The following is a 16,177-nucleotide window of genomic DNA, read 5'->3' as shown; positions in this document are numbered from 1 at the left end:
GTTGTCATCCATGATTTTCCGTGGTTCAATGAATAAATTCAAATTGTACTTTGTATTCCAATGTTTGAACAAATGGGTATGTGATAATCTGAGAGGTAAAGAGACGCTGATAGACATGTATTTATTACAATTGTTAGTGCTACAACCTGTCCCTAAATTTACGTTTTTATTCATTTTAATCGAGGGAATTGATGGAAATGTCATAGGGGGCAAAACATAATTTTTCGAGGACATATTTGATCCTTGTATATTCTATCATGTTTCTTGACATATTTGGATAGACCTTGACCTCACAAACGCGTAGGCATAAACTGTTCGTGAAATGGAGTTATAACGAATGAGTTATTAATGAGTGATGTGGAGGGAAAAATAGATAATTTACCATTTAATTGGAAGGCTCCAGAAAATCTTAAGTAATGGAATGAGCCACGTGTGTGGCTGAGATTGAGAAGGGAAGTGAGATGGATGGAGGAGATGAAGGAAGCAAGGACAGAAAGGAGGGAAATGAGGGAAATGAGGGAAATGAGGGAAGGAGATGGCCAATCAGGGGAGAGAACAAGGAGGGGAAAGGAAAGAAAGGGGAAGCGGGGGATTCTTGACCCGCGCCCTTTTGACCCAACCCGATCGGCTCCTTACTGTTCCGACGACTTTCCACCCATTTTTTCGGCGAATTACATCAAACCATCACTTGGAAAATCCTTCATGATCTTCCATATTCCTATTACACCCCAAAAATCAAGGGATTTGGCCTTGTAATTAGGAGAACCCACACAGTGGGGTGCGGTGGCTTTGTGTTCGAATCACCTAAATCTGAAGCTAACTACATGCATCTCCACCACCATTAGACTTCCGTTGAAGCCTGGAACAAATTCCAAACAACTATAGGGGCGGCGGAGCACCGGAAGTGATGGATTAAAGCCACCTATTCTTCTGGTTTGAGATGAATTGGAACCTTTCTCGGCCAAATTAGACTTAGCCACAGGTATAAAACTTGCTCTATTCATTAAGATATTCAACCCTATAAATTTTGGTAATTTTTGGAAATAGTTGGATTTTCCGATGAGTCGGGGCAGTCGACCGCCACCTGAGGCGGCGCGTGGGCCAAAGTATCCCCCGACCTTCCTAGGCTAAATTTGATACCCTCAATTCCATAGGTGAAGTTCGATTGGTGAAATTTCATCGTTTGAACATAGTTATGATAGAAACCGTCACTTGATCCTTATATGAATTGACGATCCAACCGTTGGATTGTCACCAAACTTTAATATGTTATAATACGTAATATTTGAGGAAAACAGGAACTGATGGATCGGGAATCTGACAAACAGATCTTCTTGAACTGAATTTGTAAGCTCATAAAATAAAACTTTAGCCGCCACTTACTTCTAGCAATTGGCGGAGATCCGACCGTTGGATCGTAATGAAATTTTAGTCTGATATTCTAGAAGCATAATGTGGCTCTTTGAAAGTTACGGATCGGAAATCCGAAATGCGAATCTTCTGGATTGACTTACGTAGGATTGTGGACCCTACCGTCGACTTTTGACCGATGGTTGACTTTTGGTCAATGGGTTTCAAATCATTCTAGAATGTCCTTGGGGATGTATTTTATGTAAGTTACGTGTTCTATCAATAAGAATTCTAAGACGTTATTTGATAATTGTTCTAGGCGACAATGGTTCGTGACGCGTCGATATTCGTGCTATGGAATTGTAGTGCAGACTTTAGATGAGTGGGTCTTATCTTTTTTATAGCATATATATGGTTGATAATTGTAGTGCCATGTCATATATATATGTATATATATATATATTTTTTTTAAATACTATGATATGGTTGAGTTTTAGATTACATCATGGCATTTCCATATGCATATTACCTGCATATAAGTGTTGTGAGTGCTTGGAAGTGCTAAGGTGAACACGGGAAGCCCATGTAAGTTCATGTGAGTTTATCATGTTATTTGAAATGATTGAGTTGTGGCATGACTATATTTATGTTTTATGCAACTCCAACACTGTCGTACAGGTTGCCTATGAGTCGTACATGTTGCATTAGGTAACTCCGGCTCGTGTGTTATCATAGATTGATTTATAAGTCGTACAGTTTGCCTTAGGAAACTCTGACTTGTGTGACAACATAGATTGATGAGCTTTATTATGCTGTTGCTGATATGTAGTGATTTGGAATATTTCTGGATTTACTGTTGATTTGCATTTGATTTCATACTTATACGTAGTATGATTTTCTGGAAACTATAAAGGTTTTATAGTGACGGGTTACAACGTTTTCAAAAAGGTTTTTTTTTATTAAAACTTTATTTTCAGGCCCACTCACCCTTGTTTTTCATGGCAAATCTTGGTATTGGGGATTACCTTCGATGGTCTGATTCTCAATCCACTCTACTGTACTTTACTTATGCTCTAATGTCACGTGTGAAATGGGTTCATTCCCGCTCACGGTGCACTCTTGTATTTAGGCACTTTTAGGTTTAAATTCATTCACATTTTCCACATCACTACACTTTATGGCTTCGTCACCTTCCAAGTGTCGGCCAGCACAACTCGATTCGGAGTCCTAGTGGAGAATCTGAGTCGGGATGTGTCAATTTGGTATTAGAGCATTAGTTGGGCAATATTGCATTCAACACATGTGTGATGTAAGCATTCTTGGTTTTTGAACCAAAGTATCGAGTTTTGCCACCTCGTCGAATACGAAAAATATGTTAACTTTTCCTATGTTTTGGGCATTTTGTCAACTTGTCGACATTTTAGAAGATCATTTTGGAGAATGCCTCTAAGTTATAAGTGAAGAATTTCCCTGCCAAGGAAAGATGTAGCTTTGAGATAAGTTCATAGCCCGAAAGTAGGGCTACTATATCGACAAATGTACATAGCGGGAGAATTACCTACCAATTCCACTACCATTTAGTCATTTCTACCAACCCTTTTGAGAATGGAAGCTAAGAGTAGCTTTGATTCCTTTGGCAGCATCCATTAGTATATCATCTATTAGAATTCCTGTGAAGTTTACTTCGTCGAGATTTCAAAAACATCATTAAGTGACAACCAGGTGCTAAAGTGGTAGCACTTGGTGGGAGAACACTTTGGGACAATCACTTTTGGTTCCTGAGGGAACTAATCTCTTCAAACACTATTGATCATTTCGGACCTTCAGGAGGAAGATCAATTTTCATTTAACCCCAATCAATTGCTGGAGCGTCGAAGTTTATTTGAGGACGCATATCTCTGGGTCACTTATCAAAATTCTACCAGAGATACCACTGATACGAAAAGTAGATTACACCATCAATCCACTTTCTCGTACTACACCAGTTTTCTTGCATCATTTGAAAGACTACTTCGATCTTGAGGAACTTGGTTACGAGAGTTTACCGATTAGGAATTTATCTAACCAAACACCTTATCTAGGGAATCTCAAATCTATCCGTGAAGGTGAAAGGCCAAATCTTATGTTACTACCTAGATTTTTAACAACTAATCGGGTAACGATTAAAATTGTTCATACATACTTCAAATTGTTGGTTTGCATGGCAAACTTTTGGAACTCATAATTTTCTCCCAAAACTTGTTGAATTCACAGTAGTCTTACCAATGACTTCTCATCCACCTCGGTGATGAGATCAAATTCTCTAAACCCTGACAATCAGTTTTATACCCAATTTCTCAAATGTTAGTTTTGCTTAGATTGGTACTTATCTCGGGGGACGTGATATTCGCAGGCAATATTCTTTCCTTTTTTCCAAAAAGAGTTTAGAAGAAGAAGGTTGAAATTCTCACAAAGTGTTGTGAGATTTGAGATATCCCTAGTTTTGTCGAGTTTATTGACAATTGGTTAGCTATTTTTCATCTATAGTGTTTTTCTGCACTTATCAACTAAGGAAAGTTAGTTAAGCTTGGGGTGTTGATTATGAATAAAGTTCCTAACAACCGAACTGTTGTTCTTACCTCACCATCGCTTTACACTTTTTGATGATGTTGATCATCTTGGAAATCCATGATGACGTGTTCCTTAGGTATTTCAACTGTGCAGAGGCAGCATGATGGAATATCACTTATATTTTCCAATGGTTAGAGTTGTTCGAAATGAACCATTATATATGTGATATAGGGTCAACAATTATCATTTTCATTGAAAACCGAATGGTATTTCTCGGTGGAGAAACATGTCTAGGACCTTTAAGGATCTTAGACTTCTCAAATATATTCTCATCTGAAATAAGCTAAATTGCTGACAGCAGTAGTGGAAGAACCAAATCAACATCTATGTTTGCATTATCGTGCATCATCCTGATGGTGTAAACATTATGGCCGTTTGCCGCATCAAAAGACATTATCTACTCATGAGTTATTTTCAGCCTGCCTTATTCCATTTTAGTTGAAATTTGTGAGTATTGGTTTGACGTTATTTCCAGGTCATCAAGAAATCATTCGAGTGGTTATAATTACTTTCTGTGTCCGAATGAAGATGGAAAATATCACCATAAGCTCCCGCTATGGGGTATCTTACACATGTGGAGATCATGATGATGTTTCTGTGATTACTGACTGACTTGACAAATTACCCCATGTTCCATTGGTCCAGAAGGAGTACATTTCTAACCACTTGGTAAAATTACTTATTTTTGAATTTGTCGAATTTTTTGGCACTTCGATTAGCATCTACACTGATGGTGATTCCATATTCACCTCTTTGTGCTGGAAGCCATTCTAATCATCCTTGGATACGTGTCCACACAACTGCACCTCGTATTATTTTTTTGATGTAGACGGACTATATAGAAAACTAGTTGATGCTTAAATTTTAGTGTGATCATTAATTCCTGAATCACCCAACGAATACTCTGCTGAACGAATCTTGATCGTTGGTGATTGAATAATCCAGAAACTACTAAGGTAGCAAGATGTTATACATTAATTCCAATTACCTTATATTCTAGATTTGTTGGACTTATTTTGACCATTAGATTCTTGATTATTCTTTTAACCTTCTCGATGCAGTTTTTTGCTAAATTCGAGAGGGAAATTCAATATAAAGCTGCTCACTAAGACATTATGGACTACATTGTTTGACTACTTAGTGTGCATATCATGATTGCATCTCTCTGTGACACTCGTTTTATTTCCAAGTCGTGGGAAGCCTTTTTGAAGGTTATGAGTACTAAGTTTTGTTTAGTACCACATTTTCAACCTTAAGCTAATGATTAGTCTGAAACGAGCTACTCAAACCTTAGTGAACATGTTGCATTTTGTCCATTCTACAATTAGCATGGTTGTAATACATAGTTATCTTTATTTTAGTTGGTTGTAACTACGGTTACAATTTTTTTATTGTGAGTATGGCATTGTTGAGATGTACTGTGAGTTATTGGTATTACGGGATGCAGACCGTGGTATTGAGAACTTAATTGTTGAACTCATTAAGCAAGTGGACATCTAGGTCCGTCGGTGTTGTTTTCAGTACAACTATTTTAACTTCACTTTATTATATATGTACTTCGACGTTACATTGTTATACATCTATTTTTCTACTTTATGTTTTTATAAAGGACTGTATATTTGAGTATTGTACTAAAGAAGAATGAAAGTTTGAGTTTGGAGGCATGAAAGAGGGATCATTGTACTCTGATCGCGATGGAATGGCAATCTCTTTTATATAGCCGCTCTAACTTGATTTCTTCTTTATACATTTTCTTTCTATCTTGAGTATTTTATGCGTAACAAGTGTTTTTTTTTTTTTTTTTTATTTCAGGGACGAAATTTTTTTAAGGTAGGTAGATTGTTACAACCCGTCCTTAAATTTACGCTTTTATTTATTTTAAGCGAGGAATTGATGGAACTGCCCCAGGGGTAAAACGTAATTTTTCGAGGACGTATGTGATCCTCGTATATTCTGTCATGTTTCTTGACATATTTGGATAGATCTCGACCTCACGAACGCGTAGACACAAACTATTCGTGAAATTGAGTTATAACGAATGAGTTATTAATAAGTGAAGTGGAGGGCAAAATAGATAATTTACCATTTAAATGGAAGGCTTCAAAAAATCTGAAGTAATGGGATGAGCCATGTGTGTGGCTAAGATTGAGAAGGGAAGTGAGATCGATGGAGGAGATGAAGGAAGCAAGGAGAGAAATGAGGGAAATGAAGAAGGGAGATGGCCAATTGAGGGAGAGAACAAGGAGGGGGAAATGAGAGAAAAGGGAGATGGGGGATTCTTGGCCCGTGCCCTTTTGACCCGACCCGATCGGCTCCTGACTCTTCTGACAGCTTTCCACCCATTTTTCCAACGAATTACATCAAACTATCACTTGGAAAACCCTCTATGATCTTCCATCTTCCTATTACACCCCAAAAATCAAGGATTTGGCCTTGTAATTAGGAGAACCCGCATAGTGGGGTGCGGTAGCTTTGTGTTCGAATCACCTAAATCTGAAGCTAACTACATGCATCTCCACCACTATTAGACTTCCATTTGAAGCCTGGAACAAAGCCCAAAAACCTATAGGGACAGCGGAGCACCGGAAGTGACAGATCGAAGCCACCCATTCTTAGGGTTCTGACGGGTTCGAGATGAATTGGAGCCTTTCCCAGCCAAATTATACTTGGCCATAGGTATAAAACTTGCTCTACTCATTGAGATATTCATTCTTATAAATTTTGGTAATTTTTGGAAATAGTTGGATTTTCTGGTGAGTCGGGCTGGCGTGTGGGCCGAGGTATCCCCTGACCTTCCTAAGCTAAATTTGATACCCCCAATTGCATATATGAATTCTGATTGATGAAATTTCATTGTTTAAACATAGTTATGATAGAGACCATCACTTGGTCCTTATATGAATTGACGATCCAACCATTGGATCGTCATCAACCCTTAATACATTATAATACGTAATATTTAAGGACAGTAGGAACTGACGAATCGGGAATCCGACATTCGTATCTTCCTGAACTGAATTTGTAAGCTCATAAAAAAAAATGTCAGTCGCCACTTAATTCTAGCAATTGGCGGAGATCCGACCATTGGATTGTAATAAAATTTTAGTATGATGTTCAAGAAGCATAATGTGGATCTTTGGATGTTACGAATCAGAAATCTGAGGTGCAGATCTTCTGGATTGAGTTACGTAGGGTTATGGACCTTACCGTCGACTTTTAACCGACGGTTGACTTTTGGTCAATAGGTTTCAAATCATTCTAGAACGTCCATAGGGATGTATTTTATGTAAGTTACGTGCTCTATCGATAAGAATTCTGAGACGTTATTTGATAAGTTCTGGGCGACAATGGTTCGTGACGCCTCGATATTTGTACTAGGGAATTGTAGTGCAGACTTCAAATGAGTGGGTCTTGTCCTTTTTATAGTATATATATGATTGATAGTTCCACAAATGCTTTTAAATTGATTTATGCATTTTATGCCATGTCATATATATATATATATATATATTAAATACTATGATATGGTTGAGTTTTAGATTGCATCATGGCATATCCATATACATATTACCTGCATATAATTACTGTGAATGCTTAGAAGTGCTAAGGTGAAAGCGAGATGCACAGGTAAGTTCAGGTTAGTTTATGGTGTTATTTGAAATGATTGAGTTGTGGCATGACTATATTTATGTTTTATGCAACTCCGACACTGTTGTACAGGTTGCAATAATAGGCAACTCTGACACCGTCGTACAGGTTGCAATAATAGGCAACTCCGACACTGTCGTACAAGTTGCCTATACATTGTACAGGTTGCATTAGACATCTCCGACTCGTGCGTTATCATAGATTGATTTATGAGTCGTACAGGTTGCCTTAGGCAACTCCAACTAGTGTGACAGCACAGATTGATGGGCACCTGATTTTATTATGCTACTGCTGATATGTAGTGATTTGGATATTTCTGGATTTACTTTTGATTTGCATTTGATTTCATACTTATGCGTAGTATGATTTTCTAGAAACAATACGGGTTTTACAGCAAGGGGTTACAATGTTTTCAAAAGGTTTGTTTTATTAAAACTTTATTTTTAGGCCCACTCACCCTTATTTTTTGCCCCTCCAGGTTTTAATAGCTGAGCTTTCTTATCAACGAGGATTCATGGAAAATCTTGGTATCGGAGATTACCTTCGATGGTGTGATTCTTAATCTACTCTATTGTACTTTACTAATGCTCGGACGTCACGTGTGAAATGGGTTCATTCCTGCTCATAATGCACTATTGTATTTAGGCACTTTTAGGTTTAAATTCATTCACATTTTCCACATCACTACACTTTATGGCTTCGTCACCTTCTGGGTGTCAGCTAGCATAACTCGATTCGGAGTCTTAGTGGACAATCCGGGTCGAGATGTGTCAGTTAATGCCTCATTCAGACTATTGTGAGTAAATTACTTTAGTTTTGTAATTTATAAGGATTAGGATGCATGTTGATAAAAGTCGAATTTAACATGGTCTCAGCACATTCGTTACATTTTAGTCATGCTATTAACATTGGCTTCATTTATTTAATTACTTGTTATTTTATTATTAGGTTGAAGGCTAATGGGTTTTGGGAAATCTTATTTATTTGGAGTTGACTTGCAAAAGATGCTTTTCAACTTTACACACAAGGAATTACTATTGCCAATAGAATTCCAATTGGTGGCCAAAGATTGGCAACCAACAAGTTAGGAGAAAATATTTGTGAGGTCAATGAATAAAATCCTCAATTTTATTAGAAGAACGGGCTCCTACGAATTGGAAAGGAGCAGTATATAAAGATAGGAAGCAAAGGCTTCGGGAGGAGAAGGATTCTTCTTCTTCTGGCGTGAAACAGAGAGCAGCGGCAGAGTGGCAACAATTTGGTTCTTTTTCTCTAGTTTTATTTTATGCAAAATTTCCTTCTTAGAATTACTATGAATTCTTTGTTCATGGGGTTCTAAACTCTTAGCTATGGCTAAGAGGAAGCCCTAATTATGATTACTCTAGTTATTTGATTGTTTAATTCGTGAATTTCAGATTGATGATTAGTTTTCATTCACTAGTGGAATTGTAATTTTGATATTTGGTTCTTTGCGCTTGAACATAGCCTAGGATTTTGATATTGAAATTATTTGCATATGAATTTATTTTTGACCATGAATTGGATTCTATTGATGCTTTGTGAATGAGGATCATGGAACTTATATTTTGATCCGACCGTAGACGAATATTGGTTTGTGTGGCTTCCTGGAAAATTAACTATTTGTTTGACGTGACCAAGTTGATAAGTGGTTAATTTGTTTCTCACTTTGCTTAATTGGATTTCTACATGTTTGTGTATATCGGACCATGGATATAGAGACTGTAGGAATAGTTGAGTTTAAGCCTGACTATGGAGCCAAGAATAATCAAGAGGCGACAAGTGGACTTTTAGGTGAAGTAGACAAAATTACCCTCGAGACACACCGGGTTTCCTATACGCGAGCAGTGGAGAATCATCCATCAACCGAGTCAAGAGTGCCTAAAATAGGTAACAAGTTCAAATTTATCTCATCCATCTTTACTCCATATCCTCTACAAGGAAATCATTCCATAACCTTTAAAACCTTCCATATAAATTAAATTAATTAGGCTAATTAATGGATTAATTCCTAATTAATCCATTAATCACCAAATTAATCACCATTACACCCCAAAAAACGTCCAAGGGCCAACCATGCTCTATAAATAGGACTCCATTTTCTTTGAAAAACTAGTTCCACACTGTTCCAAAACTCCCAAAAACTCTCCAAACACTTTTCTCTCTAAATTCTAACTTTGGCATCGGATGTTCTTCGGCCAAAGCCGCCCCCCCCCCCCCCATTCATCATGGGTGCATGAGGCTCTTGGTCTTGACCTAAGGTGTTAATTGTTTTGTAGGTGCAATTTTGTCTTGATAGGATTAAAAGCACACCACAAAGTAGCACACAGATGTCCTATTGATTTTCCTTATTAACACTAAGATTTGTCGATTGTAGTATATGAAAATAAGGGTCTTTCTTGCAGAAGATTGTTTTATCTAACTACTTAAAATGTCACAAAAACTAGGCTGCTGTCCCTACTGGCCAGCCACCGAAAAATAATTATTAGACTGACTTACACTTATCTAAAGTCTACGAAATTTTATATGCAAACACTAGACACACAGAGCTACACTCACACAAATGTTTGAGATTTTTGGAGTTGATTTGCTATTTAATTAAATCGAACAAAAACGCAACAAAAACATATTTTAAGTAGTTCGCAAATTAAGAAAAACGAGTTAGGGGAATTGCTATCCACCACCAAATAATCATGCAAACATGTTATGTTTCATTCAAATTCCTTCTATTTCTGGATGAAGATGCTCAAGTTGGCTCAACGTTAGAACTCAACCTATTAAAAGATGCTCTGAAATATGATGATTAGGATAAGAACGCTATGAATGCTCCTCCACTTGCTACATCAAGCATTACACGATCAGTACCACACAATCCTTCATAAAAATACTGTATTAAAAGATGCTTTGAAATCTGATGATTAGGACAAGATGCAACCAACTGCGTGAACCGTTCATAGTAATCTCCAAAGGGCTCTCCATGTTGTTGCCTGATTGCACATATGTCTTTCCTTATGCTTACAGCTTTTGTGGCCGGAAAATATTGCTCCAAGAATGCTTGCTTCACCTGGTTCCATGTGTTCATTGATCCCGGAGGTAAATTGTAAAGCCACTCCTTTGCCTTAGTTTGTAATATAAATGGGAATGCCCTCAACTTGACTTGCTCCTCATCAACATTGGCTGGTCTCATTTCCGAGCATACCATGTGAAACTCCATGAGATGCTTGTTGGCATCCTCTATTGAGAAGCCATGGAACTTAGGCAAGTAGTGAATCATGCCGGACTTAAGCTCAAATCCTCCTTCTGCACTTGTATATGTGATGCACAATGGTTGTTGATCCATATTTGGCGTTGCCAACTCCCTCAAAGTACAGTTATCAGCCATGCCTTCATATGGTTCTTCCTCCTCTTCCGAACTCAAATGTGGTGGAGAAGATGGTGATAAGGACACCGATGCACGCTTTTGCTTGATTGTTCCTCGAAGCTTTCAAAGTGTTCGTTCAAGCTCAAGATCGTAGGAAGCTAGATCAATGCTCTTGGACCTTCGAGTATGCATATACTACGAAGAGTACCTGAAATAAAAACAAAAACAAAAACACTAATTAGGCAAGAAAATAAAACAATAGAAAAATAAGTAATTAGAAATAACTATTCCCGGCGACACGGCGCCAAAAATTTGATAGGATTAAAAGCACACCACAAAGTAGCACACAGATGTCCTATTGATTTTCCTTATTAACATTAAGATTTGTCAATTGTAGTATATGAAAATAAGGGTCTTTCCCGCAGAAGATTGTTTTATCTAACTACTTAAAATGTCACAAAAACTGGGCTGCTGTCCCTACTGGCCAGCCACCGAAAAATAATTATTAGACCAACTTACACTTATCTAAAGTCTACAAAATTTTATATACAAACACTAGACACACAGAGCTACACTCACACAAATTTTTGGGATTTTTGGAGTTGATTTGCTATGTAATTAAATTGAACAAAAACTGGACAAAAACAGATTTTAAGTAGTTCACAAATTAAGAAAAACGAGTTAGGGGAATTGCTATCCACCACCAAATAATCATGAAAACATGTTATGTTTCATTCAAATTCTTTCTATTTCTGGATGAAGATGCTCAAGTTGGCTCAAAGTTAGAACTTAACCTATTACTCTTTCTTATGTAGTATGTTAAGAGAATGGCATTTTCAACTTAACTTAGTCCCTAACATGCAATCTAGAATGGTGTGTTCATAGATTTAACAAGTAGAAATCATTAAGAACGAAAAGAGTTTGAGTCATCACAAGGCATCGTAAGTACTAGTGTTGTCTTACTTATCCTAGAAATTGGTTCACATGTTAACCGCAATTAACAAGTACTACTCTAGAACATATGTAGGTCCTCGTTCGACAAGGGCAAGCACACACATATTCATAGCATTAGAATCCTAGACATGCTTACTAAGTATGTATCCATAGAAAACACATAAAGAATTCATCAATGAGACAAGTAGTGAACCAGTTTTCATCCATTCATAAAAGTAATTCAAACGAAATGTCATAACAAACTTGCAATCATATTCAGGGCTTCAAACAGCCCCTAACTACTAAAAATTTAGTTACACATTATTCTCAAATAAAACCAAAAGAACGACATGAGTTTAAGAAGATAGAACCGAAAGAAGAGAATGCCAAGATTTTCTCCTTCCTTTCCTTCCTTCCCCAATGCAGCAGCCTTGCCTTTTTTCCTTCCTTTCCTTCTTTTATCTTTTTCTTCTTTCTTTGTCGCTGCAACCTGCAGCCCTTTTCTTCTTTTTTGCTGCCACAATTTTTTTTTCATAACTCACCCCACTAGCAGCCATTTAGTGATGACAATAAGTGAGAGGAAATGGTAAAACAATTGTAACTCTTTAGGTAGCCTTTATGCCCATTACTCCCACTTAATTTTCCATTTCCTCTGATATTTGAATAGGTGTCAACTGGCTTGTTCTTAGCTGCATCAGTTTTGGCTGCTAGTTTTATTGGATTTATTGCTTTCAATGCTTTCTTGTCAGTTACAAACTGCTCAGCCTCTTAGGAACCTTTAAGTGTTAAAATGGCCATAACTTCTTCTAGAAAAATTATATTAGCAATCCGTGAAATGCTCCAGAAAATAGACATCCGTAGTTTTCCAAGCATATAAGGCTCATTCTCTAATTCATTTTGAGCTGTCCGAAACTTGCTTCCAAAGTCAGCTGACCTGCACTGGCAGTTTTGACGAATTTGTTACTTATAATCCCACTTGTGCTATTTTTCTTTTCTTTGCTTGACAAATCCTACAAAACACAAAAACAAAGAAAATAGCTCAAAAATATAAGGAACTAACTAAGAAAAGACAAGTGAATTTGATGTAAAATATATATAAATATAAACTTATCATGTCCAAGAAAAAGAAGGCGGAAATTTGCATCCACAAATTGGTGGTTTTCATTGAGAGTTGACGTACACACACTCGTAGAAAACTCTCGCATAAAAGGTTTTTCTCTATTTTTTCTTGTCCATTTGTATATTTTTCATATGTTCTTGTTATTAGAATTTTTTATTTGCAAAGATTCTTTGATAAAACGTAAAAAAGAAATATAGTGGCTAGAAATTTAGAAAATTCTGCAAGTGAAAATTCCAATATTCAGGAAATGGGACCACGGCTATCCACGAGGCTAAATGTGATCATAAGTAGAGCGGCACCACCGCTACAGGGCTCCACCATGGCAACCACCGCGGTGGCCACCACGGCCACTACCCGCGGCGAGGTCCATGGCACCACTACCATGGCCCAAGCCATGCCATCCAAGCTTGCAAAGGCCACAACCTAAGCCATGTCACTCCAAGCCCAATGCAATCCCAATACGTTGCCAAGCCGAGCCCAAGCCTTACACTCGCATGCATCACGCACATACCAGCTTGTTCTTGTGGCTCTCGTCAAGTAGCCCATTTTCGTGGCCCAGCCTGCTTTCATGGCCCAGCCTCCTTCCGTAGCCCAGCCTGCTCCCATGGCATTCCAAGCAGCCCAAATCGATCCAAGATTAGTCCAATCATCCCAGCATCAAATTTATGGGTCTACGATTGAACCAAGGGCATTTTCACCACGTTTCTCCATATATTTGACATTTCCCAATTCAAATCTCGCACCTGAAGCCTATCACACTTCCACTGGTCAAGGAGGCACATTTCTTCCAAGATCTTCCAATTTAAATGGCGAACAACACTTGTCTCGACAAGTTATAGAGTTGACGAGCGCCCTTGCACAACAGACAACCTTGATGAATCAACTCTTGCAACGCACTGAGATCCAATGTGCCCCGGACGAGGTGTCCCAAAGTAGGACAAGGGCATATAAACCTCTCCACCAACGTCCCGGCAAACAGCCCATCAACCAGCCATAATCCGAGCGTTCTGGCAGTTTACGCTCCTCCTTGGGTCCTTGGGATACCATAAACTCTCGTCTTAGCGCACGGAGGAGCGTGCATTCCCAATCAAGCCCATGGACGAGCATACATTCATAGTTAAAGTCACACTCCGATTATCAACATGGACAACTTTCCAGGCAAAATGTTCATTCATAACTAGGCTCACAATGAGTATTATCTACCTCACATTGGAGTATGCAGCACACTAGACGGAGAGAAGCAATCACTCAATCCGACTCAAGTTCAACCAGGAGCCTGTGAGCAGCCTGTTCGCTTGCTAGGAACATGCCACATGCACCGCAGCCGCGATATAAACAAGTCAAGAATAGGGAAGAGTACCCTAAACCTGTAGGTCATGACTGGGGGCAGCTGAAAGTTCCACTGCCCCAGCAGAGGCAAATTCAAGAAGAAGTTGAGAGGCTCCTAATTGAACGATTGCGTAATTTCCAACGTAACGAGCCTGTTGACGATGCACTTTGATGAGACATAACCAACATAAGCATGTCACTATTCACGAATGAGATCGAGTGGACAAATCCACCTCGCAGGTTCACTATTCCTCACTTCACTCCGTACAAAAGAGACGAAGATCCGGATCGACATCTCAAGCACTACCGCAGTACTATGATCCTTTACAAGAATAACGATGCGCTTATTTGCAAAATTTTTGCCACAAATCTACAAGGCGAGGCGCAAGACTGGTTTCACACTCTACCACCACAGTCAATCCGGAGTTTCAATGAACTTTCCTTTGTTTTCACTAAGGAGTACTCGTCTAACCGCTCAATCAAAATGACATCCGACCATCTCTTCAGCATCGTAAAAGACCCTTGGGAGACAATTCATGACTATGTCAAAAGGTTCAAAGCGGAAAAGGCCAAGATTGTTGGTTGCAACGAGGATATAACAACGGTGGCATTTAGAAATGGGCTTCCCACCGAACATCCTTTATTTGGAAAACTGATTATGGAGAAAAATTGACCCTAACAATTTCGTATGATTTGGCAGAAAAATATGCACTATGGGACGAGGCCAAGCAATCTAACAAAAACAAGTCAGAAAAGAAGCACATAGAACGTTCCCTGATTAAAGAAGACTCAGCGCCTCAAACATTCACCAAGTTCACAGTTCCAATCTGCCAAATTCTCCGCAAGCTCAAGAACGAACCTTGGTTCAAACTGTTGCCACCCATGAAAGGCGATCTTACCAGGCCACACTACCAACGGCTACCTGAAGTGGAAGCAATACCTTGAGAAGCTGACAAATAAGGGTCGATGCAACGAGTATCTTGACAAGTCGATGAAACAACCTACACAAGCAGGGGAAGTCTCTATCACCCCTTTGAATCCCGTTTGGGCTTTTCTAAATAAGTTTGAAGTCTCAAGCAGCTCGACGAACAAGGCCTCGCAAGCCGAAGACTATCCAGTTTGTTATGCAGTTTCTACACAGTTGATTTATTTCTTATTCTCAATGAAGATTCAAGAAGTTACTCATAAGCCTGGCTCAACTGTTGTCCACAACAACTGCTCAAAACCCTTTCTAGGTCTGCTCTCCAGTGCGAGAGGATAAACTAATTGCTCTCTAGTACGAGAGGGTAAACCAATTCCTTGACACTTATATGGGTTTGCTCTCCAGTGCGAGAGAATAAATTAATTGCTCTCCAGTGCGAAAAGGTAAACCAATCCCCCGACACCCATATGGGTTTTCTCTCCAGTACAAGAGAATAAACTAATTGTTGTCCAGTGCAAGAGGGTAAACCAATTCCATGACACCCATATGGATCTACTCTCCGGTGCGAAAAGATAAACTAATTGCTCTCCAGTGCAAGATGGTAAACTAATTCCCCGACACCCATATGGGTCTGCTCTCCAGTGTGAGAGGATAAACTAATTGCTCTCCAATGCGAGAGGGTAAACTAATTCCCCGACACTAATTGCTCTCCAGTGCAAGAGGGTAAACTAATTCCCTGACACCCATATGGGTCTGCTCTACAATGCGAGAGGATAAACTAATTGTGCTCCAGTGCGAGAAGGTAAACCAATTCCCTGACACCTATATGGGTCTGCTCTCCAGTGCGAGAGGATAAACTAATTGCTCTCCAGTGCGAGTGGGTAAA

At 38.7% G+C, this 16,177-nt stretch overlaps 1 protein-coding gene across 1 annotated transcript; it reads left to right on the top strand.

The window, feature by feature from the left end:
- The first annotated feature begins 14,562 nt into the window (after nucleotides 1–14,562).
- Nucleotides 14,563–15,042, top strand: LOC137721981 (uncharacterized). Its single transcript, XM_068460995.1, has one exon. It carries the CDS (start codon nucleotides 14,563–14,565, stop codon nucleotides 15,040–15,042), a length of 480 nt encoding a protein of 159 aa, XP_068317096.1.
- Nucleotides 15,043–16,177: the final 1,135 nt, after the last annotated feature.

The sequence above is a fragment of the Pyrus communis genome, chromosome 4, assembly GCF_041283825.1.
Source record: "Pyrus communis isolate YQ-2024b chromosome 4, ASM4128382v1, whole genome shotgun sequence".
NCBI classification, from domain to species: domain Eukaryota; kingdom Viridiplantae; phylum Streptophyta; class Magnoliopsida; order Rosales; family Rosaceae; genus Pyrus; species Pyrus communis.
The sequence above is the reverse complement of the archived record's forward strand: the minus strand, read 5'-3'. Positions and strand labels throughout refer to the sequence as shown.

Coding starts and splice junctions, on each gene's coding strand:
- LOC137721981 (XM_068460995.1), top strand. CDS start 14,563: ATGTCACTATTCACGAATGAGATCGAGTGGACAAATCCACCTCGCAGG.